The 20684-nt window shown below is 44.4% G+C and overlaps 2 protein-coding genes across 9 annotated transcripts in view; both read left to right on the top strand.

The window, feature by feature from the left end:
* DENND1A (DENN domain containing 1A) overlaps positions 1–20684 on the top strand; it is an 851690-nt gene that overhangs the window by 816423 nt on the left and 14583 nt on the right. For 7 of the 8 annotated variants that reach the window (XM_077283539.1, XM_077283536.1, XM_077283537.1 and 4 more), the window contains one exon: positions 13014–13102. In XM_077283539.1, coding sequence (XP_077139654.1) covers positions 13014–13102 — 89 coding nt within the window. Of the gene's footprint in view, positions 1–13013; positions 13107–20684 lie in introns of those variants that run through there. The other variant, XM_077283542.1, reaches the window with a different exon arrangement.
* LOC143804925 (lamina-associated polypeptide 2, isoforms alpha/zeta-like) lies at positions 685–2473 on the top strand. Its single transcript, XM_077283533.1, has 2 exons — positions 685–829; positions 932–2473. The coding sequence occupies exons 1-2, from the start codon at positions 698–700 to the stop codon at positions 2156–2158; spliced, it is 1359 nt and encodes a 452-aa protein (XP_077139648.1). The 5' UTR covers positions 685–697; the 3' UTR covers positions 2159–2473.

Here is a 20684-nt window from a genome sequence, read left to right as displayed (position 1 = left end):
CTTGTTTTTTGCTCATGCTTAATGTATTTGTCTATATTTGCCCCGTATTCACATGTAAAGCGCCATGGAATAAATGGCGCTATAAAAATGTATAATAATAAAAATGCTATAAGTATGTTTTACTCTTCGCCACGACAGCACCCTACTGGAGAGAGGGATCCGCCCCGCAGGAACAGGAAACCTATTGAGAAATAAAAGGGGGCGGTCCGCCTCTCCTCCTCAGTTTAGGTTTCCTGTTCCTGCGGGAACGACAGGACTTCCGAATGAGAAACCATACCTGGGCTTGCATGCCGCCTGCGCAGTATCCGAGAGAACGGCAGGGGCTGCGGCTCAGAAGCAGCGTCGGGGGAGTTCCGTTAGACGGCTCCCCCCTCGTCTGATGGAGCGGGCAGACGGCCGGGTCCGGGAAAGGCAGACCGGCGTCCTTCCCAGCGTGCGGTACGGCAGCAGGAGCGGGTAAGATGACCTTCCTTCGCGGCCCGGCGTTGAATCCCGGGCCGCACACGCGCCGACCGCCGCAAATACAGGCTACCCCGGAAGTGGATCTTGGACTTCCGGGGTGCCTAGGCCGGATCCAGGGCAGGGGAGCGGCACTGTCTGCGCATGCGCGAAAAAAAAAAAGAAAAAAAAACAAAAAAAAACAATGTTTTGGCGCTCTATTTAAAGCGCTCACTAACGCTGAAACGGCGATGCAGAGATGTCATCCCCAGGTGCCATGGACCCTACAACCGGAGTTCCAGTACCCCCCGCCAAAGATCACGCCAGAGGATCCTCGGACACCGCTCGTAAAAGCGACGGTTCCAGAACAGGATCTCGGCCTTCTGATCCGGTATTATTTGCTTCACTGGGTGAGTTGTGAACTCTGCCTATTAAGCTAACGCTGTCTCCCTATATCTCTCTTTTCCCTTTCTCTCTCTACTTACACGCTTAGAGCAAAAAACGACAAAAAACGAAGCACAGGGAATGTGCCTTGTGTAACCAGCCCCTCCCTGACTCATACCCCAAAAAACTTTGTGAGGACTGTTTTAAAGAAACAACACAGGGAGCAGCAGTGTCCATTACGGACCTACGGGCCATTATTAGAGAAGAACTAAAAAATATGACCCAGGAAAAACCGCGTAGTTCTAAATCTAAAACACCGACACTTGTGTCAGACTCCGATAGTGACCAACCGATACTGTCAGATGCCTCCCTATCATCATGTCCAGCGTCATCATCCTCATCAGAGATTGAGGGACGCTCATGTTTCCCCTTAGACAGTGTGGACAACTTGGTAAAATCCATTCGAAATACCATGGGGTGTGAGGAGTCTAAGGGTGCGCAAACCGCGCAAGAGATAATGTTCGCGGGTTTGGCAGACAGAAAGAGGAGATGTTTTCCGGTTATACCAGCAGTGAAAACATTAATCAAAAGAGAGTGGGAGAAGCAAGATCAGAGAGGCTTTCTACCCTCAGCCTCAAAACGCAAATATCCGTTTAGTGACGAGGAGCTTCTTACTTGGACCAAAGTCCCTAAAGTCGACGCGGCTGTAGCCTCTACCTCCAAACAATCCACTTTACCTGTGGAGGATGCGGGACTATTGGTCGATCCTTTGGATCGTAAGGCTGAATCATCCCTTAAACGTTCCTGGGAAGCGGCTACAGGAATATTCAAACCTGCAGTAGCCAGTACTTGCGCGGCCCGGTCAATGATCATCTGGATTGATCAGTTAGACCAGCAAATTGAAAAGAAAAGCTCGAGAGAAAAACTAAGAGCAGCCATCCCCTTAATACGAGGAGCAGCGGCCTTTCTGGCAGACGCCTCCGCCGACTCACTCCGTTTAGCAGCAAGATCTGCGGGCCTTGTAAATAACGCAAGAAGAGCTCTATGGATGAAGAGCTGGAAAGGGGACGCGCAATCTAAATCCAAAATATGCGCAATCCCATGTGAGGGTGAGTACCTCTTTGGTAAAACCTTAGATGACATACTCAAAAAGGCAAAGGACAGGAAGAAAGCTTTTCCTGAATCCTCTATTCCCTTTTACAGGAGAGCCTTTAAGAGGAGGCCGTTTGGCAAAAGGAGGCAAACAGATAGGTCTACAACATGGACCCCTAAGGACGACAAGCAGAGAGGTACCATGTTTAGAAGACCCAACCCCCCAAAAGACAACAAATACTGAGGACATACCAGTTGGGGGCAGACTTAAATTTTTCACCACCCAATGGGAGAAGATAACATCTAGCTCGTGGGTTTTAAATATCGTCCGAGATGGAATTAAATTAAAATTCTCTCGTGTGCCCCACGAGTCTTATATTATAACAACTCTCAGCTCGCCTATACAGCAACAGGCTCTAGAGCTTGAAATTCAAACCCTAATATCAAAACGGGTCCTAGTCCAAGTACCGATGGGACAGGAGGGTAGGGGATTCTACTCTCCCCTATTCCTAATCTCTAAGCCCGACGGTTCTTTCAGAACCATCATAAACCTTAAAAAACTCAATTCATTCATTGAAGATTATACATTTAAAATGGAGTCCATTAGGTCCACCATAAAACTCCTCTTCCCAAACTGTATGATGGGGGGCATTGATCTAAAGGATGCTTACTATCATCTCCCCATTCATAACAGATACCAAAAATTCCTCAGAGTGGCGGTAAAAATCAACAACGAGGTTCGTCACTTCCAGTATGCGGCCTTACCCTTCGGCCTCTCAACAGCGCCGAGGATCTTCACCAAGATAATGCTAGAGGTGATGGCATACCTACGCCAGAAGGAAACTTTGATTGTGCCCTATCTGGATGACTTTTTGGTAATAGGAAATTCAGTTACTCAATGTGCTGATCGTTTAGCTCACGCAATTTCCTCTCTACAGGACCTGGGCTGGATAATCAATACCGACAAATCCAGACTCACTCCGCTTTCCCGTCAGGCGTTCTTGGGGTTCCAGTTAGACTCCATATCTCAAAAGTGTCTCCTGCCGCAGGTAAAAATCCTACTGATCAGACACAAAGTCCTAGCCGCAATAACTAATCCTCGTATATCCCTAAGACAAGCTATGTCGTTACTAGGGTCTCTTATCTCTTGTATACCAGCAGTGAGATGGGCTCAACACCACACTCGAGTACTACAACATCAAATTTTACAAGAGGATAGACGGTTATTTGGTCACCTAAATACAAAAATAACCTTATCTCAGGAGGTTTTAACTTCCTTAGAGTGGTGGCTAGACTCAAACCATTTGTTGAGTGGGGTTCCATGGGTAATAACGCCATCTCACACCATAACCACTGACGCCAGTCCTCATGGATGGGGCGCTCATATGGGGAACGATTATTGCCAGGGGTTATGGAGCATGGAAGAAAATTGCAGCTCCTCTAACTTTAAAGAACTGAATGCTGTAAAATACGCCTTATACCATTTCCTCCCACAGATTCGGGGGAAAGACGTCAGAGTCCTGTCCGACAACACCACCACGGTGGCGTATCTAAATCGGCAAGGAGGTACGCGATCAGAGACTCTGATGTCTTCTGCTACGGAAATCTTAAATCTAGCAGAAAGTCACCTAACATCCCTTACTGCACTGCACATAAGGGGAGCAAGCAATCAGCAGGCGGACTTTTTAAGCCGACACACCCTAAGGCAAGGAGAGTGGTGTCTAAACCAGCAAATATTTCTGGACATAATATCTCTTTGGGGCCGTCCTCAGATAGATCTTTTCGCCACAAGGAAAAACAGAAAAGTCCGGAGATTTGCTTCTCTATCTCCAGCGGATCATCCGGACATTCTGGACGCTCTCCAAGCCCCTTGGCAGTTCAGTCTGGCGTACGCATTTCCTCCGATCATATTGCTACCTCAAGTTATACGCAAAATCAGAGAAGAAGGGGCGAGAGTTGTACTGATAGCTCCATTCTGGCCCAAGAGACCATGGTTCTCATGGCTACGGACCATGTCGGTCTCAGATCCTTGGGTCCTCCCCTCAACGCCCAACCTTCTCTTCCAGGGTCCGTTTTTCCACCCTCAGGTGGACAATCTCCACCTGACGGCCTGGAACTTGAGAGGCAGATGCTAAGATCGAGAGGATTCTCGGGGGGTTTAATTGATACGCTTCTCCATAGTAGAAAACCCTCCACCACAAAAATCTATACAAGAGTATGGAGAAAATTTTTTCAATTCCATACATTTACCAACACGTCAGAGATTCCGATACATTCTATCCTGGAGTTTCTTCAAAAAGGGAGAGAACTAGGTCTAACTGTAAACACCTTAAAGGTTCATGTTTCAGCACTAGGAGCCCTCTATGGCCATAACATTGCGGGGGATAGATGGGTATCCAGATTTATTACGGCCTGCGAAAGAATGAATCCAGTTATCATACCTAGAATTCCACCCTGGGATTTAAATTTAGTCTTACAAGCCCTAACAGACTCTCCATTCGAGCCAATAGACTCAATACCAATTAAATGTCTATCACTAAAAACGGCCCTCTTGGTAGCACTGACTTCAGCTAGGAGAATCAGTGACATCCAAGCACTCTCTATAGATCCACCTTTTTTGTTAACCTTTCAGGATAAGTTAATTCTTAAACCAGACCCTTCCTACCTACCCAAAGTAGCGAAAAAATTCCACAGGTCACAAGAAATAATCTTGCCCACTTTCTTCAGTAATCCCTCCACTCCTGAAGAACAAAAATATCACACTCTAGACGTTAAAAGAGTAGTGTTAAAATACATTGAAAAGACCAGTAGCTGGCGACAGAGTAGGGCTCTGTTTATTTCCTTCCAGGGTGTCAAGAAGGGTCATGGAGTAACAAAAAGCACCTTATCCCGGTGGATCAGAGAGGCTATCAGACTGGCTTACTCCGCGAGGAAAGAAAACCCTCCGGAAGGCATAACGGCACACTCTACCAGAGCGATGGCATCCTCCTGGGCAGAGAGGGGAGACGTCCCGATTGAAACTATATGTAAGGCGGCAACGTGGTCAAATCCTTCTACATTTTATAACCACTATAGGCTAGACCTATCGTCAACTTCTGACCTAGACTTTGGCAGGACTGTCCTCAGCACGGTGGTCCCCTCCCTAGGTGATGGTCTCTGAAAGATCTCCAGTAGGGTGCTGTCGTGGCGAAGAGTAAAAAGCCGGATTACTCACCGGTAATGCTCTTTTAGTGAGTCCACGACAGCACCCTCTTACATCCCTCCCTATATTAATATAATGCATATTATTTGAGTAAAATCCTTTTAATCATAAGCAAATAAGTTTAAAGAATGAAATAAATGATATTTGCCTAATATTGGCGGTCCTCCGGGTACTCTGAAATCAAAACTGAGGAGGAGAGGCGGACCGCCCCCTTTTATTTCTCAATAGGTTTCCTGTTCCTGCGGGGCGGATCCCTCTCTCCAGTAGGGTGCTGTCGTGGACTCACTAAAAGAGCATTACCGGTGAGTAATCCGGCTTATTTACTATCATTATTTCTGGTCAGGGGTCAAAACTGCTGACAGACACCTTTGAACGGACTATAGCTTCCTTCTTAAAATGTGAAGCCCAAAACTGGATCCCATATCTTTGATGTGGCCTTACAAGTGATTTTTAGAGGGGCAAAAATACATTGACATCACCAGATTTTATTTCTGTCTTTATACACCCTAAAATCCTGCTTGCTTTTGCAGCTGCTGCTTGACATTCTTTGTGAGTGCAGCACAGAATAGTGGGAGAGGCGCTGAGCTTAGTGATTTATAGCGGCCCATGATTTCATTCAGTATTGTCATGTAAAAAGCGGTATAACCGCAGCCAGGAGTCCTATAGAAAGCCTGTGAATCCAGCAGCTTTCTCACCCGACTCCTCCATACACAGGACGGGACGTCTCTCTGTCAAGCGCTCTTGTGTTTTTTATGAGAGACTCGTTGCTAGACATCCAACATGCCGGATTCTTTTCTCCGCCAACTATTGGGATCCCCCATACATATTAGACTGTCTGCTGAGCCTGTCGATATCGACAGGTTGGTCAACGTTAGTCTAGTGTTTGTGATTGAGCACAGAAATGAAAGTAAAATTTGAACTCTTTAGAATTGAGAGTCCTCAGTGGTTGATACCTTTTAATGGCAAAATATCAACCACTGAGGAGAATTCTAAATATTTTTCTATCTACTGGCTATCACGGTACAAAGATATTTATCAAAAACTTTTTACCAATTTTTACCTATCCACTAGAAAGGTCACAGCTGGTTGATCGGCACAAGAGTCCCACCCACCCTCCACCGTTCGCTAGAATGAGAGGTCCAAAATGTAATGGTGGCTGAGCGCTGTCTCTGACAGTCGAAATGACAGGGAATGGGCTAGAGATATGCTCAACTAGCGCTTTATTTCACAAGTGGAAATCCCCTTTAAAGGAAGTAACAAACTCTATTGTAGAAAGCCACAATAGTTTTGATAACCATTAATGAAACCCGTTCCCTGCAAATATTTGATGCTCTAAGCCCCCAAATATCTCTGCTGTTGTGTACATCCCATGTAATCACGCAGATCATCCATCATGTCTAGATTACACTAGGAAATAGTGAAGAACACTGGTATCTTAAGATGCAGAAAACATATTACAGAATCTTCAGGAGAGCGGAGTTACCCAGAAAAAATAACGATAAAAGTTGTTTCTTTAATTAGTGCAGGACTTACCCCATTGGTTGTTCTCTTCATTAATGACTCCGAATAATTAATCATTTTCTCATCTCCTCTTCTGTGTAACGCTTCAACTATTTCAATATTGCTGACTACAAATTTGTTTAATTGTTCTCAATAATTTTTATTTCTTTAAATAAACAGCATGATGTTTGCAGATTTCTTAAAGTCTTAAAGGGATCCTCCACATTTGTAGCTTCAGACATATTTTGGATGTTATTTTATGGAACTAACAGGAGAAAACTTTTACACAGACCAACAGACTGCAAGAAATAAGGAACCAGCACAGGTTTTATGTATCTTGTGCATGCAGATAGACCTTGTACAACTTAGATAGTTGTTGTCCAAACATTTGTTTTACCGACCGGTCTCTCTGTGCTCGTCCGTGTTATAGAACATTCTAACACAATATTGAGAGACTACAGATTTATCCATTGTCATTACTTCCCAACTAATTTATATAATGAGAAATTAATATAGATTTTCCGCATTTATCTATAGGCACTAGGTTTTTTTAAAAAAATTTGTACCTGCTTACCCTATAAAGGGATTGTAGAGCTAATTACAATGTTTTTTTTTTCCTTTTATTTTTCTCCACCCCGTGGTGGAGATGTTGGTTTCTGAATTATACTCCACCCATTTTGCAACTTTTCCTCTTCAAGGAGTGGCAACAGATTCTTCTCTGAGGGCTGTTTTTTTTTTCCCCTCTATGATGCTGCCCAATCATAACTAAAAAAAACAGTTTATGCCCCTTGAGAAGTTTAGAACAACCTTTTTCACTGTGATTGGGTGAGACTAATGTCTCACTTGACCAAACTAAGAACTCCTCATTCTTGCCATTATAGCACTGGGGGAGAGAAATGCAGAGAGGAGCATCCTGCAAGCACACAGTGTCGGAAGAGGAGAGCTGCAGCAAAGAGCATCCTGTGAGCATACAGTGTTGGGAGAGGAGCGCTGCAGTGAGGAGCATCATGCAAGCACACAGTGTCGGGAGGGGAGAGCTGCAGCAAAGAACATCCTGCAAGCACAGAGTGAAAAGAGAGGAGTGCTGCAGTGAGAAGCATCGTTCAAGCATACAGTGTTGCTAGAGGAGAGCTGCAACACAAAGCATCTTGCAGCAATCACACTGTCGAGAGAAGAGAGCTCTAGCAAAGAACATCCTGTGAGCATACAGTGTAAGGGGGAGGAGTGCTGCAGTGAAGAGCACTGTTGGGAGAGGGGAGCTACAGCACGGAGCATCGTGCAAGCATACAGTGTTGGTAGAGGAGAGCTGCAGCACGGAGCATCTTGCAGCAAGCACACAGTGTCAAGAGGAGAGCTCCAGCAAAGAACATCCTGTGAGCACACAGTGTAAGGAGAGGAGTGCTGCAGTGAGGAGCACTGTTAGGAGAGGAGAGCTACAACACGGAGCATTGTGCAAGCATATAGTGTTGGGAGTAGAGAGCTGCAATGAGGAGCATATTGCCAGCAGTGTTTGTTACAAACCACTCTCTGGAACTGCTACATGTATTGAGGAATCAGGAGATTGATGGTATTCCCTGACACTTTTAGTAGGTCCAAAGCATTGTATGTGACAAATTTTGCTCTTAACTGCTATGGTGTTTCAGACTGCAGCTCTCCTCTCCCGAAACTGTTGGCACAATGCTCCTCACTGTTCTGTTGCTCCACGTTGCAGCTCTCCTCTACTGGGACTGTTTGCTTGTATGATGCTCCTCACTGCTATGGGGCTCTAAGCTGCTGTGTGCTCACACAATGTTCTTCATTGCTCTGGTGCTCCATGCTTTAGCTCTGTCCTCCCTGTGCTGTCATAACAGTAAGTGACAGGAGTGAAAGATTTCAGTATGATCAAGTAAGACATATTGGTCTCACCAGATCATGCTTGTTTTGACATTCTCTGGGGGCATTTGCTTTTTCCCCCCATATATGATGCTGCCTTCCTATGATTGGGTACTGTCATACATGGGGAAAAAGTAAACGCCCCCAGAGTCAGATCTCTGTTACCACCTCCTCTGTTGTTTAAGAGGAAATTTGTATATTGGACATGGAAATTTTCAGAAGCCAATGTATCCACAAAAGGAGTGTAGAGAAAAAAAAAGACAAACAATTTTATCAGCATCTCAACCCCTTTATCATGAAGTGGGCAGATACAAACAGTAGTGAAAAATCTTTAAAGGGGTTTTTCCAAGCCGTTATGTGAAATTTTGGAGATCTCAATGCAACATCACAGTAAACGAAGACCAGTGATCAGTGGGAGTCTTATCAGGTGAATATTGGGGCTGTAAAAACTGCATCAAAAAGCCTGAATGTCAAAACAGGACTGGTTCATTTTGGGAACGGGAGCAGGGGGTGGATCTGTTGGGGTACCTATCACTTTTATTATTTGTTAACAAGTCAAAGCAGACTTGTCACCAGGTTTCTCAATGCAAACTGCATACACTTTTAAATAGGTCTATTAGACTTGATGAATCTGGTGTATTTACTTTGAAATACCATACCAGAATGCTGTTTAATCCAGATGCCAGACATTAGAATGAGCATTTTACGATCCAGTTATAACATGCTCGTCTTCATATCAGGATTACACAGCCACTTTTTCTTGGATTTTTCAAAGTTAGTACACCAGCCCCAACAGGTCTGAGAAATCTATTTAATAATATGTGCAGCTTGTATGGTGACAGATCCAATTTAATACCGAAGATTATATCACACACAGTGGGGACGATCGATCAGTTGGGTTGACTTCTTGCCCTCATACCTGGTTTGCTGTGTATAGTGTAGAAGTGACATTTCCTGACTCGTAATGAGCTGCACAATACATGTCTCATTGTAATTGTTGGCTCAGTGCTGCCTGTTGGAGCGCTACAATTCGCACTGAACATATTTTCCCAAAAGGTAGACTCCAGAAAAGAAGCTTTTGTTCTTGTAATTTTACAAAAAAACTTCAAAAATGGAGAAAAAAGACACAAAATGGGATTATTTGGGAGAACATTGGGTGAACGTTTCCAGATATATTCCATGGTGTGTCACTTCTTGAGAACCTCCACATTTCCATGTCACCTAGCCAACACCGGAGATGTTCCTCCTTTCATTGTAGTCCGCATATTGATTTTGGCGTAAACTCTAACCGTCATTGTATCTTTTATATCGTCAGTCTTGTATCACCGCTACCAATTGCTTTCCTGCATCCAATTCGTGTTTATGTGTCATTATCGCTGGTAAACGTGTCCCTTTTTTGTAAAATGATTGGTGACATTCAAGTACGTAGTAATAATAAAGAATGTTACAGCGTTAAAGGGAATCTGTCAGCAGGTTTTTGCAATGTAATCTAAGACAAGACCAAAAAAAAGAGATGTGCAAGAACTAAATGGATCAAAAGTGATCAAGAAATCTTAATATTTTGTTGGAAAAAGGGTAATAAATATCTAACATAACAAACCAAGAATGGAGAAAAATGACCCCAAGGATCAAAGCAATACAAGAGGACACCTGAGCAGAATACATAACCATTAGGCTATGTGCACACACTGCGGATTTTGCTGCGGATCCGCAGCGGTTTCCCATGCATTTACAGCACCATGTAAACCTATGGGAAATGCAATCCGCAGTGCCCATGCTGCGGAAAAAACGCTCGGAAACGCAGCGGTTTATTTTCCGCAGCATGTCAATTCTTTGTGCGGAATCCGCTGCGGTTTTACACCTGCTCCAATAGAAAACTGCAGGTGTAAACCCGCAGCGGAATCCGCAATAGAAACCGCGATAAATCCGCAGGAAAAACCGCAGCGGTTTTGCACTGCGGATTTATCAAAACCGCTGCGGAAAATTCCGCAATGGAATCGTGTGCACATGGCCTTAACATTTGTCACAAAACGAGTAGATACTGAATAGTGGATTGTTCTGAAAATATGAGTGACATAAAAACCATAATGTGCGGTCAAAGGGTAAATTCATAGTTAACCCATTTAAAACAGGGTGGAAAAAACAATAAAGAGGTGCCAACAATGTTAAAGTCCCATACAATAAATAATACGATGTGCAAACAGTGCGTATAATGATGAAGACAAGTATAGGCTCACCTACCGAACACCCGACGCGCGTTTCAACAATTCCCTGATGAAACTCACATTGAAGGGGTTAGTTACCAGTGTGAGACATGTAATGACTAACAGTCTGCTCTCCTGGTCCTCATGTGTCACACTGGTAACAACACCTGTCATTTAAAGTAGACATTCTCAGGGAGATCTATGTCCGGCCCATAGATCTTAACAGCTTATTTACATATAAGAAAAATGTGGATTTCTCTGGAATAAGACATCGGATCACAGATATCAAGGTATCATTTTATTCAGCTTCCTATGAGATACATGCTCATATAGACAGGTTAGGAGGGTTTATCCTACTGACAGATTCCCTTGCTGCTGACGAGAGGACTCTAGTCCAATCATATCAACCAGAAAAAACTTCAGCACCGAAATAGATCGGAGTCTTGGATAATGCTGAAGTGACTTGGTTTATTTGAGATCCAGTACCAAGAAAACCGATATGATCCGATGTATCCACGTGTTTATCAAGGTGATCTGTATGGTGAGGATGCTGGGCTTAGGATGAGCGATGGAGTCCTGGGCAATGCAGCCATCCAGTGATATAATGCAAAAGAGTATTGATTTCTGGCCAATATTCTGCAAGACCCCTCACTGTTCACAGACTGTAAACTGGCAACAGAGGGAATTATGGAGTCTTGCATCTGTATTAAGTAATAGCTGCGCCTTCATCATTTCCTGAGTGGAATATTATAACCACCCAGTCATTAGTAATGCTGGTTTTCATCTGGTTTGATCTTCAGCACATCTACCAGACTGACTCTTCCGAACTGTTTTACTAATGCTTTGCCAGTCTTTGCTTTGGCTCCTTTTCTTTTTTGGACACCGTTCAGATTTCTGTTTCCCATTGTAGACGCTCTCCACAGCGCTGTGATCTCCATCTCTCCTCTCATCTGTGTTCAGCAGTATGCTTGCACCTGTGACCTGCAACTACTAAACTGTCACCAACTACTACACCTATTTTCTGGCTTGGACCTGCGCTCTGCAACATGCAAGTTGAAATATAGATGACATTTTATCTCGTACATATAGAGAGCAGGGGAACGTGATCTTGTCACCAATAGCGTAGGGTAGATAACCTGTACATATACAACCACTGCGAGCAAACATTACTTTGGATACTAGTGTGCTAATTAGCTCTCTCCCAGAAATAAAAGAAAACTATTTTGCTTGCAAGTGTCACCTATGCCATCCTGTCATCACCAGGTTGTGTGTGGGCCGGCCGTTCAATCCTATAAAATCAGAGGCAGTCAGACATTACTGAAATGCAAAAGTCCAAATGATAGCTGGTACTCACATCTTCTTAAAATAATTACTTTATTGTTCCTGCAGTATAAAATGCACAAAAATGGTTGAGAACAACAGCACAAAAATTAAAAAGGCAGAAAAGCAATATCCACTGCGCTCCCAGGGAACATGTTTCAGACCTACACCATCTTTTATCAAGCCTGACTATGCAGGTCTGAAACATGTTCCCTGGGAGCGCAATGGATATTGCTTTTCTGCCTTTTTAATTTTTGTGCTGTAATTCTCAACCATTTTTTGTGCCTTTTATACTGCTGGAACAAGAAAGCAATTATGGTATTTTTAAGAAGATGCGTACAAGCTCTTGTTTGGACTGTTGCTATTACTGGAGTGTTTTGCCGGGCACCCGGACAGGTGAGCGAATTGCTCCTTTTTCACATCACTGACATGGCCAATGTACTGGGTTCTGCAAAACAAAAGTCATATGTGCATCATGTCACAAAGATGATGTTGCACCACGCTGGCTAATCAAGAGGAGCCACGGATTCCGAGACTTAGGAGGCATTTCTTAGCTCTCCCATCCGACGGCCACATATTACTGACATGGACCGAGTCCTGCGAGTTGCGGCGTCTCATGTGCATCCTGCCACAATGATGACATTGCACCACGACGTCTAATCAAAAGAAGAGCCGTGGATGCCAAGAAGTAAGAGGCGGTTTTCCGGGCTCTTGCACAACGGCCATAGATTGCCGATTCGGGCGCTGAACCGGCTCCTGTGAATCGATTCACACTGGTATCTCGTCAAGTGTAATTTGATTCTTAATAATGGTAAAATAATATCTAGATGTTACAGGTCAGTGATATTTATCATTTTATTAAGTTGTTCTCGAGGCTAAAAAATAAACCTTAGAGAAGAAGCGTGATTTCTTGGTGACCCCCATCCTGGTCATTCAGGACAAGGATATGGGGTAGAACTGCTAATCTCAAACACGCCTGAAATATCATGTTTCCATCACAGGTCCGTCCCCCGAGGCCCAATGTTGCTCGCCGGCCCAAGAGTAACGCTATTGTGGAAAGCCGCAGGACATCGATCTCAAGCCCGGACCAGTAAGTGACATCTGCATTACCAGGCCACGTGTTTCATTCATTTATTAATCTGAAATATTAATGTAAAAAAATCACTAGAATAATTAAATATAAAAAAAATCACTAAAATAATTTGCTTCAGCCAAATGAACAGTTTTATTTTTTTTTATTTTTTTTTTAATTGCTTCATGCTGCGGCTACCTTTTTTTTTCCCCCTTCCATAAAGTATAATGAAAATGGCTTATAAATGTCTTGGAAATGGCTCTTTAAGGCTTGGATTACTGAGCCACAGATACCTGCAAGTTTAAACCCTCGTCGAGGAGCGGTAAACCACATGGCACGCCCGTGGCTCAGCCACACATGCAAAATCACCCTGTCTACAAAATGTCTAGGTGTAGCCGCAGCTTAAAGCCGGTATTAAAGGGGTTATCCAGCGTCACTCTCTTCCACCTTGGAGGTTAGTGGTCCCTGAAGACATTATGACCGTACACATCTGCCAAGACACGTGCACGATTGGCGAGTATAGCGCACATATCCCATTTCTTGGATACCAGTCGATCATTTTGGCATGTGTGTGGGGTCATAACGTCATTGAGCGGCACTGGATCTCCCCTTTGAAGAATCTATTCTTTCTAATTTAATATATTCATAGGTTCCTAATTGTAAATTCTGCACTGATCCTCCCATTGTACACAAGCACATTGTCTTTCGTAGAGAATGGTAAAAGGCGCTGCTGTAATGGCTTGACTGCCGCTTGATAGGTCTTGTGCTCGCCCGGCAGATGTTTTCTGCCTCTCCTATTTATTAGAATAGGGTGCTTGCCTGATTCCTGACCGTTGCCATGTCAGAGTGTCTTCCGATACAGAAGTGAAATGTGCTTGATAAACCCTTCAGAGGCTTATTCCCATCTTCATAGATGTATATTATCAGATAGAGCTTTGAAAGACGAGCACTTTTGCAATTTACTGCTTATGAAAATTTGCGACCGTTCTTGAAATATTAACTTTTTTCTTTTGCTTACAGCTTGTTGTTAAGGATACCGACCACTGCTGCCTCCCGTCTAGCAGCGATAGTCGGTCTCCAACACAAAGAGCTGTAAACAAAAGTGTTAATATCTCAAGAACGGTTGGAAATTGTAACAAGCAATAAATTGCAAAATTGCTTGTGCTTACAAGAACTATAAAACAGTACCCATTATATGAAGATGGGATTAACCCTTTAAATCCGGAACTAATGAGTGTGATTAGGAATTGGATTGATGCACCCTGTAAGCCCATCATATGTAAGTGGGCTTCTTTGGTGACAGGTGCGACTTGCATAGTATCAGTGCCCCTGTTTATGAGCCCATGTTGGGTGTTTTTTTCTGCAGAAGCCGGGTATTGGCAACTTTCTCATGCTAATTGTTTGTCTTTAATAAAAATACTTTATATATATATATATATATATATATACATATAATTTTTTTTTTAACTTTAAATCTTTTCTACTTCCCTACTTTTATTAGTGCTCAGTGGAGCAAGGTGTAACTGGACCTTTTGGCTAATGTGCAATGTATATTTTTAGTCATGTTTTCAAGTTGTCATATCCCCATACTCATCTAATTTTGTGATCACAATACAAACTGAAGGTAGCAGTTTGCACAAAAGAATGAAAAATGCTAATTTCTTTGTATAAGGTGATTTCTTTTCAAGGTGGCTGGAAATTTTTTTTATCTTTTCTTATTTTGGGAGACAAAAGGAACGTGGAACTCTATTGCCCTCTTGTGGCGTTAGATGGTAAAATGCAGGATCCGATTCCTTGGAAAATGTAAGATGATGCCACTTGCCACAAATATATAATATTTTGACCTGGTGTAAATGCCGATGTTCTCCTGAATCTGGCAATGTTTTTCTTCTGTTCCTGCATCTTTCCGTTCCTGAGATATGGCCTCCTCGTCCCCTGCATGTAATTATAGGCTTGTAAGCCAGCAGGGCAATGTCCACAGAGAATATATGAGGACCACGCCCATTTGGCTAAACAATGTAGATTTATATACAAGAAGGGTCCATATCTCCGGAACGGAGGGGTGCAGGAACAGAAGATAAATATCAACGAATTTAGGAGAACAACGGCATTTGCACCAGGAAAATATATTGCATATTTATGGAAAGTGAAAGGTCATCTTTAAATTGAACCTCTAACCAAATGTTTGCTTCCCTATGTTGTACTGACAGAGATCCTGATTCCAGCGATGTGTCACTTACTGGGCCTCTTGCTGTAGTTTTGATAAGATACGTGTTTTCTCTGCTGCAGATCTACCAGTCATCTGAATGCTAAGCTCCATGTAACCCCGACCTCATCACCAATTGGCAGCTTTCTGTGTAACACTTTGCATAGACAGTAAGCAGCCAATCAGTGGTGGAGGGCGTGGTTGGTCTACTTGGCAGCAGGAAAGTAGTCCTCTAGTGATAATCTCTTGCTGATAAAACTCAAATTTTACCAAAATGTCAGCAAGCAGCCCATTAACTGACACATCGCTGGAATCAGGGCCTCCATCTCTATATTATGATGCTCTCAGATTAGGTGACAAAAACCTGGTGACAGATTCCCTTTAAGTCAATGTCTAGCCCCTTTATCAAGGTGTGGAACACAGGGCATGGAGGCCACAGAGGCGGTGTCTACCGTGTTACAATGCTCCCCATAAATGGAACGTCACGTTATCATATATATATTTACAAACATGTCACTGGGAAATAAACACTGGTCAGTGCCCCCCTCATATGGACGACCGTTGGGTGCCCCCCTCATACAGACGACCGTTTGGCGCTCCCCCATACAGACGACTGTCGGGTGCCCCCTTCAGACAGACGACCGTTGGCCGTCTCCCCCATTCAGACGATCGTTGGTAAAGAATGAGATCCTCCTTGCTTCTCCGTTCTCGCCTCCGGAGTGTATCATCAGTGAGATGTATGATGATTACTACGAGGTCGCCTCTGACACACGATCAGTCGTATTTTCTTGCTGGGGGTGTTTATTACAGTCCCGTAGTCAATATTTGTTCATCTACAGATCCGTCATTCTCACAATCCCTCCATCCTCTCATTATATTCCCTGCCTCATTTACATGTCAATTAAATTTGAAATCTCTCCATTTGTCAGCAATTCCTGGTCCTGACCACAGTGATGCAAGGCAGGCCTGTCCGGGATTTCTCACCATGCTTATCCTCCTCATTAAAAATAAACCCATGCACTTGTAATAATGCACACCGGCTCCGCGCTACCCGCGGCTATTGCAGGATATGTGTCTGACATGGTATTTAAAAAGAAGCAAGCTGTCACCAGTGTCACGCGCAGGTGTTAACACAAGGGGAGCCGAATGTGCAGAGCATTACCGGCAATGGTCCTGATCACTGATGAGGACGAGAGTTTCACAGTCCGGATTCTGAGCCTCAACAAATGTTCATTAAAATTGCACTGTTCCTTAAAAATAATAAAACTAAACATAAAATAAAAAGGCATATATATGTATACAGTATATGTGTGTATGTATATAATATAAAAATAATATGCTTCTTTATTTTTATTTTATTTTTTTAAATGGTGCTTTTTAATATTGGAACTACCTCTTTAACACTGTATCAAAAGGTTTCCCCTCCACCCCCCAAAAAAGAAAACAAAATAATAATGTTTGGCAGGATCATAAGAATTATTATTATTATTATTGTTTATTGTTATAGCGCCATTTATTCCATGGAGCTTTACATGTGAGGAGGGGTATACATAATAAAAACAAGTACAATAATCTTAAACAATACAAGTCATAACTGGTACAGGAGGAGAGAGGACCCTGCCCGCGAGGGCTCCCAATCTACAAGGGTTGGGTGAGAATACAGTAGGCGAGGATAGAGCTGGTCATGCAGCGGTTTGGTCGATCGGTGGTTACTGCAGGTTGTAGGCTTGTCGGAAGAGGTGGGTCTTCAGGCTCTTTTTGAAGGTTTCGATGGTAGGTGAGAGTCTGATGTGTTGTGGTAGAGAGTTCCAGAGTAAGGGTGATACGCGAGAGAAATCTTGTATACGATTGTGGGAAGAGGAGATAAGAGGGGAGTAGAGAAGGAGATCTTGTGAGGATCGGAGGTTGCGTGTAGGTAAGTACCGGGAGACGAGGTCACAGATGTATGGAGGAGACAGGTTGTGGATGGCTTTGTACGTCACGGTTAGGGTTTTGTACTGGAGTCTCTGGGCAATGGGGAGCCAGTGAAGGGATTGACAGAGGGGTGAGGTTGGGGAATAGCGGGGGGACAGGTGGATTAGTCGGGCAGCAGAGTTTAGAATAGATTGGAGGGGTGCGAGAGTGTTAGAGGGGAGGCCACAGAGCAGGAGGTTGCAGTAGTCAAGGCGAGAGATTATGAGGGCATGGACTAGGGTTTTTGCAGATTCTTGGTTGAGGAATGTACGGATTCGTGAAATATTTTTGAGTTGAAGTCGGCAGGAAGTGGAAAGGGCTTGGATATGTGGTTTGAAGGAGAAATCAGCATCAAGGATTACCCCGAGGCAGCTAGCTTGTGGGACTGGGGAGAGTGGGCAGCCATTTACTGTAATGGATAGGTTTGTTGGGGGGGTCGCGTGGGATGGGGGAAAGATGATGAATTCTGTTTTGTCCATGTTAAGTTTCAGAAATCTAGCAGAGAAGAAGGATGAAATAGCGGATAGACATTGAGGGATTCTGGTTAGTAGGGAGGTGATATCTGGTCCAGAGATGTAGATCTGTGTGTCATCAGCATAGAGATGATACTGAAAGCCATGAGATTCTATGAGCTGTCCCAGGCCAAAGGTGTAAATGGAGAAGAGCAGGGGCCCTAGGACTGAACCTTGTGAGACTCCGACAGATGGGGGCGAGGTGAGGAGGTGGTGTGTGAGTGGGAGACGCTGAATGTCCGGTCTGTTAGGTATGATGAGATCCAGGATAGGGCCAAGTCTGTGATGCCAAGGGATGAGAGGGTCTGTAATAATAGGGAATGGTCCACTGTGCCAAAGGCAGCCGACAGGTCGAGGAGGAGGAGGACAGAGTAATGTCGCTTGCTTTTGGCGGTTAAGAGGTCATTGGTGACCTTAGTTAGGGCAGTTTCAGTGGAATGGTGTGACCGGAAGCCAGATTGTAAGCGGTCAAAGAGGGAGCAAGAAGAGAGATGGGAGGACAGTTCAAGGTAGACGTGTTGTTCCAGTAGTTTGGAGGCATAGGGGAGAAGTGATATAGGGCGATAGCTAGATACAGAGGATGGGTCCAGAGAAGGCTTTTTGAGGATAGGTGTGATGGAGGCATGTTTAAAGCTTGAGGGGAAAACACCAGTTGTTAGTGATAGGTTGAAGAGATGGGTTAGGGTTGGGATGAAGACTGTGGTGAGGTTTGGGATGAAGTGGGATGGGAGCGGGTCAAGTGCACAGGTGGTGAGATGCGATCTTGAGAGTAGATTGGAGAGGTGATCTTCTGTAATGGTGGAGAAGTTGGTTTTGGAGGTGGAGAGCTGGGAAGTCGGAAGGAAGGGCTCTGGGGGTTGTTGACCAAAACTGTCTCTGATGTTATCAATCTTCTGCTTGAAAAATGAGGCAAAGTCTTCAGCTGAGATAAGTGGGGAGGGAGGAGGTGCTGGGGGACGGAGGAGAGAATTGAAGGTGTTGAATAACTGTTTAGGGTTGTGAGACAGGGAGGATATGAGAGATGAGAAGTAGGTTTGTTTAGCTGTGGCTAGTGTGGTCTTGAAAGTAGTGAGGGACTGTTTGAATGCAATGAAGTGTTTGTTGGAGTGGGATCTTTTCCATCTGCGCTCAGCAGCCCTGGAAGCTCGCCTCAGTTCTTTGGTCAGGCTGGTGTGCCAGGGCTGTCTGTTGACTTTGCGAGCTTTGGTATGTGTAAGTGGGGCAGCAGATTCCAAAGCTACAGCTATTGTGGTGTTATATAGAGCGGCAGCGTCATCCGCGTTGTGTAAGGAACTTATATCTGTGAGAGGGAGGAGGGATTCAGAGAATGAATGTAGGTAAAGATGTTTAAGATTTCTGCGAGGGTGTGAAAGTTTGTGGGGTGGGGATTGTAGACATGGAGTGGAGAGGGAAGAGAATGTGAGAAAGTTGTGGTCAGAGAGAGGAAGAGGTGAGTTAGAAAGGTTAGATAGGGAGCAGAGGCAGGGGAAGATGAGGTCCAGTGTGTGACCATCTTTGTGGGTGGCTGTAGAAGACCATTGAGTGAGGCCGAAGGAGGAAGTGAGAGATAGAAGTTTAGTGGCAGCTGAGAGGGAAGTGTCAATGGGGATGTTGAAGTCGCCCATGATGATAGTGGGGATGTCCGCGGAAAGGAAATGAAGTAGCCAGGTGGTGAAGTGGTCAAAGAAGGTGGTGGGTGGCCCCGGGGGGCGGTAAATGACAGCCGATTAGAGGGGGAGTAGATGCGCACAGAGTGCACCTCAAAGGAAGGGAGGGTGGCAGTGGGATTGGGGTGAAGGAGCAGTTATCTGACAGGAGAAAACCAACTCCTCCGCCATGTTTGCTGCTGGGGCGGGGTGTGTGAGAAAGGTGGAAGCCACCGTAAGAGAGTGCAGCAGGGGAGGCTGTGTCAGAAGGGGTGAGCCAGGTTTCGGTGATGGCGAAGAAGGAAAGTTTGGTAGTAACAAAAAGATCATGGATGTAGGAAAGCTTGTTGCAGACAGAGCGAGCGTTCCACAGAGCTCCTGTTAGTGGGACTGGGGAAGCGTGGGCTGGGTGAATGGGTATAAGGTTAGAGAGGTTACGGAAGTTTGTGATAGAGCATGGACGGGAGGTAGAAATGACTGTGGGAATGTGGTGAGGAGGACCAGGATTTGGAGAGATATCACCAGCAGTGAGAAGGAGCAGAGAAAGTGTTAGCAGGTGGGAGCAGGAGAGGGCATGAGGTGGCTGTCTGTGCTTGGAGACAGAGGATTGTATGTGAAGGAACAGTTCTCAGGATGAGGTGAGATGGATGGGGAGGATTGAAGCAGAGATAAACAGTTCCTTACTTGGTGTAGGGATTAGGGGAGGTAACATAAAGTGAAGGATTATAGATAGGGGTGAGAGTGAAAATAAACAGAAACATTGTTTACAGTGACTGGCCAGTTACCTTCAGTTTCCTTCAGGTTCAATTCAGGTTTTAATTCTACTGTAATCTTCACACTTATAGGAATCACACTGCAGACTGAAGTCTATGCAGACTTGAGCTATGCAATATAAGTACAACTAAGTGCAGTCAGGTGTGAAGCAGAGAGGAGTGGTCTCTGCTCATCATGGTCAGAGAATTAAGAGTGGACCAGATGCATACAATCAAGCCAGAGTAAACAATAAGAAGAGCATATGTCGCAACTTTTCAGTCCTCACAAAGTACCTACTGAAGCCCTGAATTCCCCTTTCATTGTACCCATAAAGTATGACGCCAACAGAAGTGCCCACAAACACTGAATGATACCACCACAGTGAATTCCTCCACACACACAGTATGATGAACCTACCGTACCCAACCTTATCTCCTCTGGCAAATTATGGTGACCCCAGCACAGTATAATCCCAAAACTGTAACTTCCACACAGCCCTCCATTTAGCATATTGGCCCCACACCTCACCA

Source organism: Ranitomeya variabilis, chromosome 2 (genome assembly GCF_051348905.1).
Source record: "Ranitomeya variabilis isolate aRanVar5 chromosome 2, aRanVar5.hap1, whole genome shotgun sequence".
Lineage (NCBI taxonomy): Eukaryota > Metazoa > Chordata > Amphibia > Anura > Dendrobatidae > Ranitomeya > Ranitomeya variabilis.
This window is presented reverse-complemented; position numbering and strand designations above follow the sequence as displayed.

Coding starts and splice junctions, on each gene's coding strand:
- LOC143804925 (XM_077283533.1), top strand. CDS start 698: ATGTCATCCCCAGGTGCCATGGACCCTACAACCGGAGTTCCAGTACCC. Junction 830..931: donor GATCTCGGCCTTCTGATCCG/GTATTATTTGCT, acceptor TTACACGCTTAG/AGCAAAAAACGACAAAAAAC.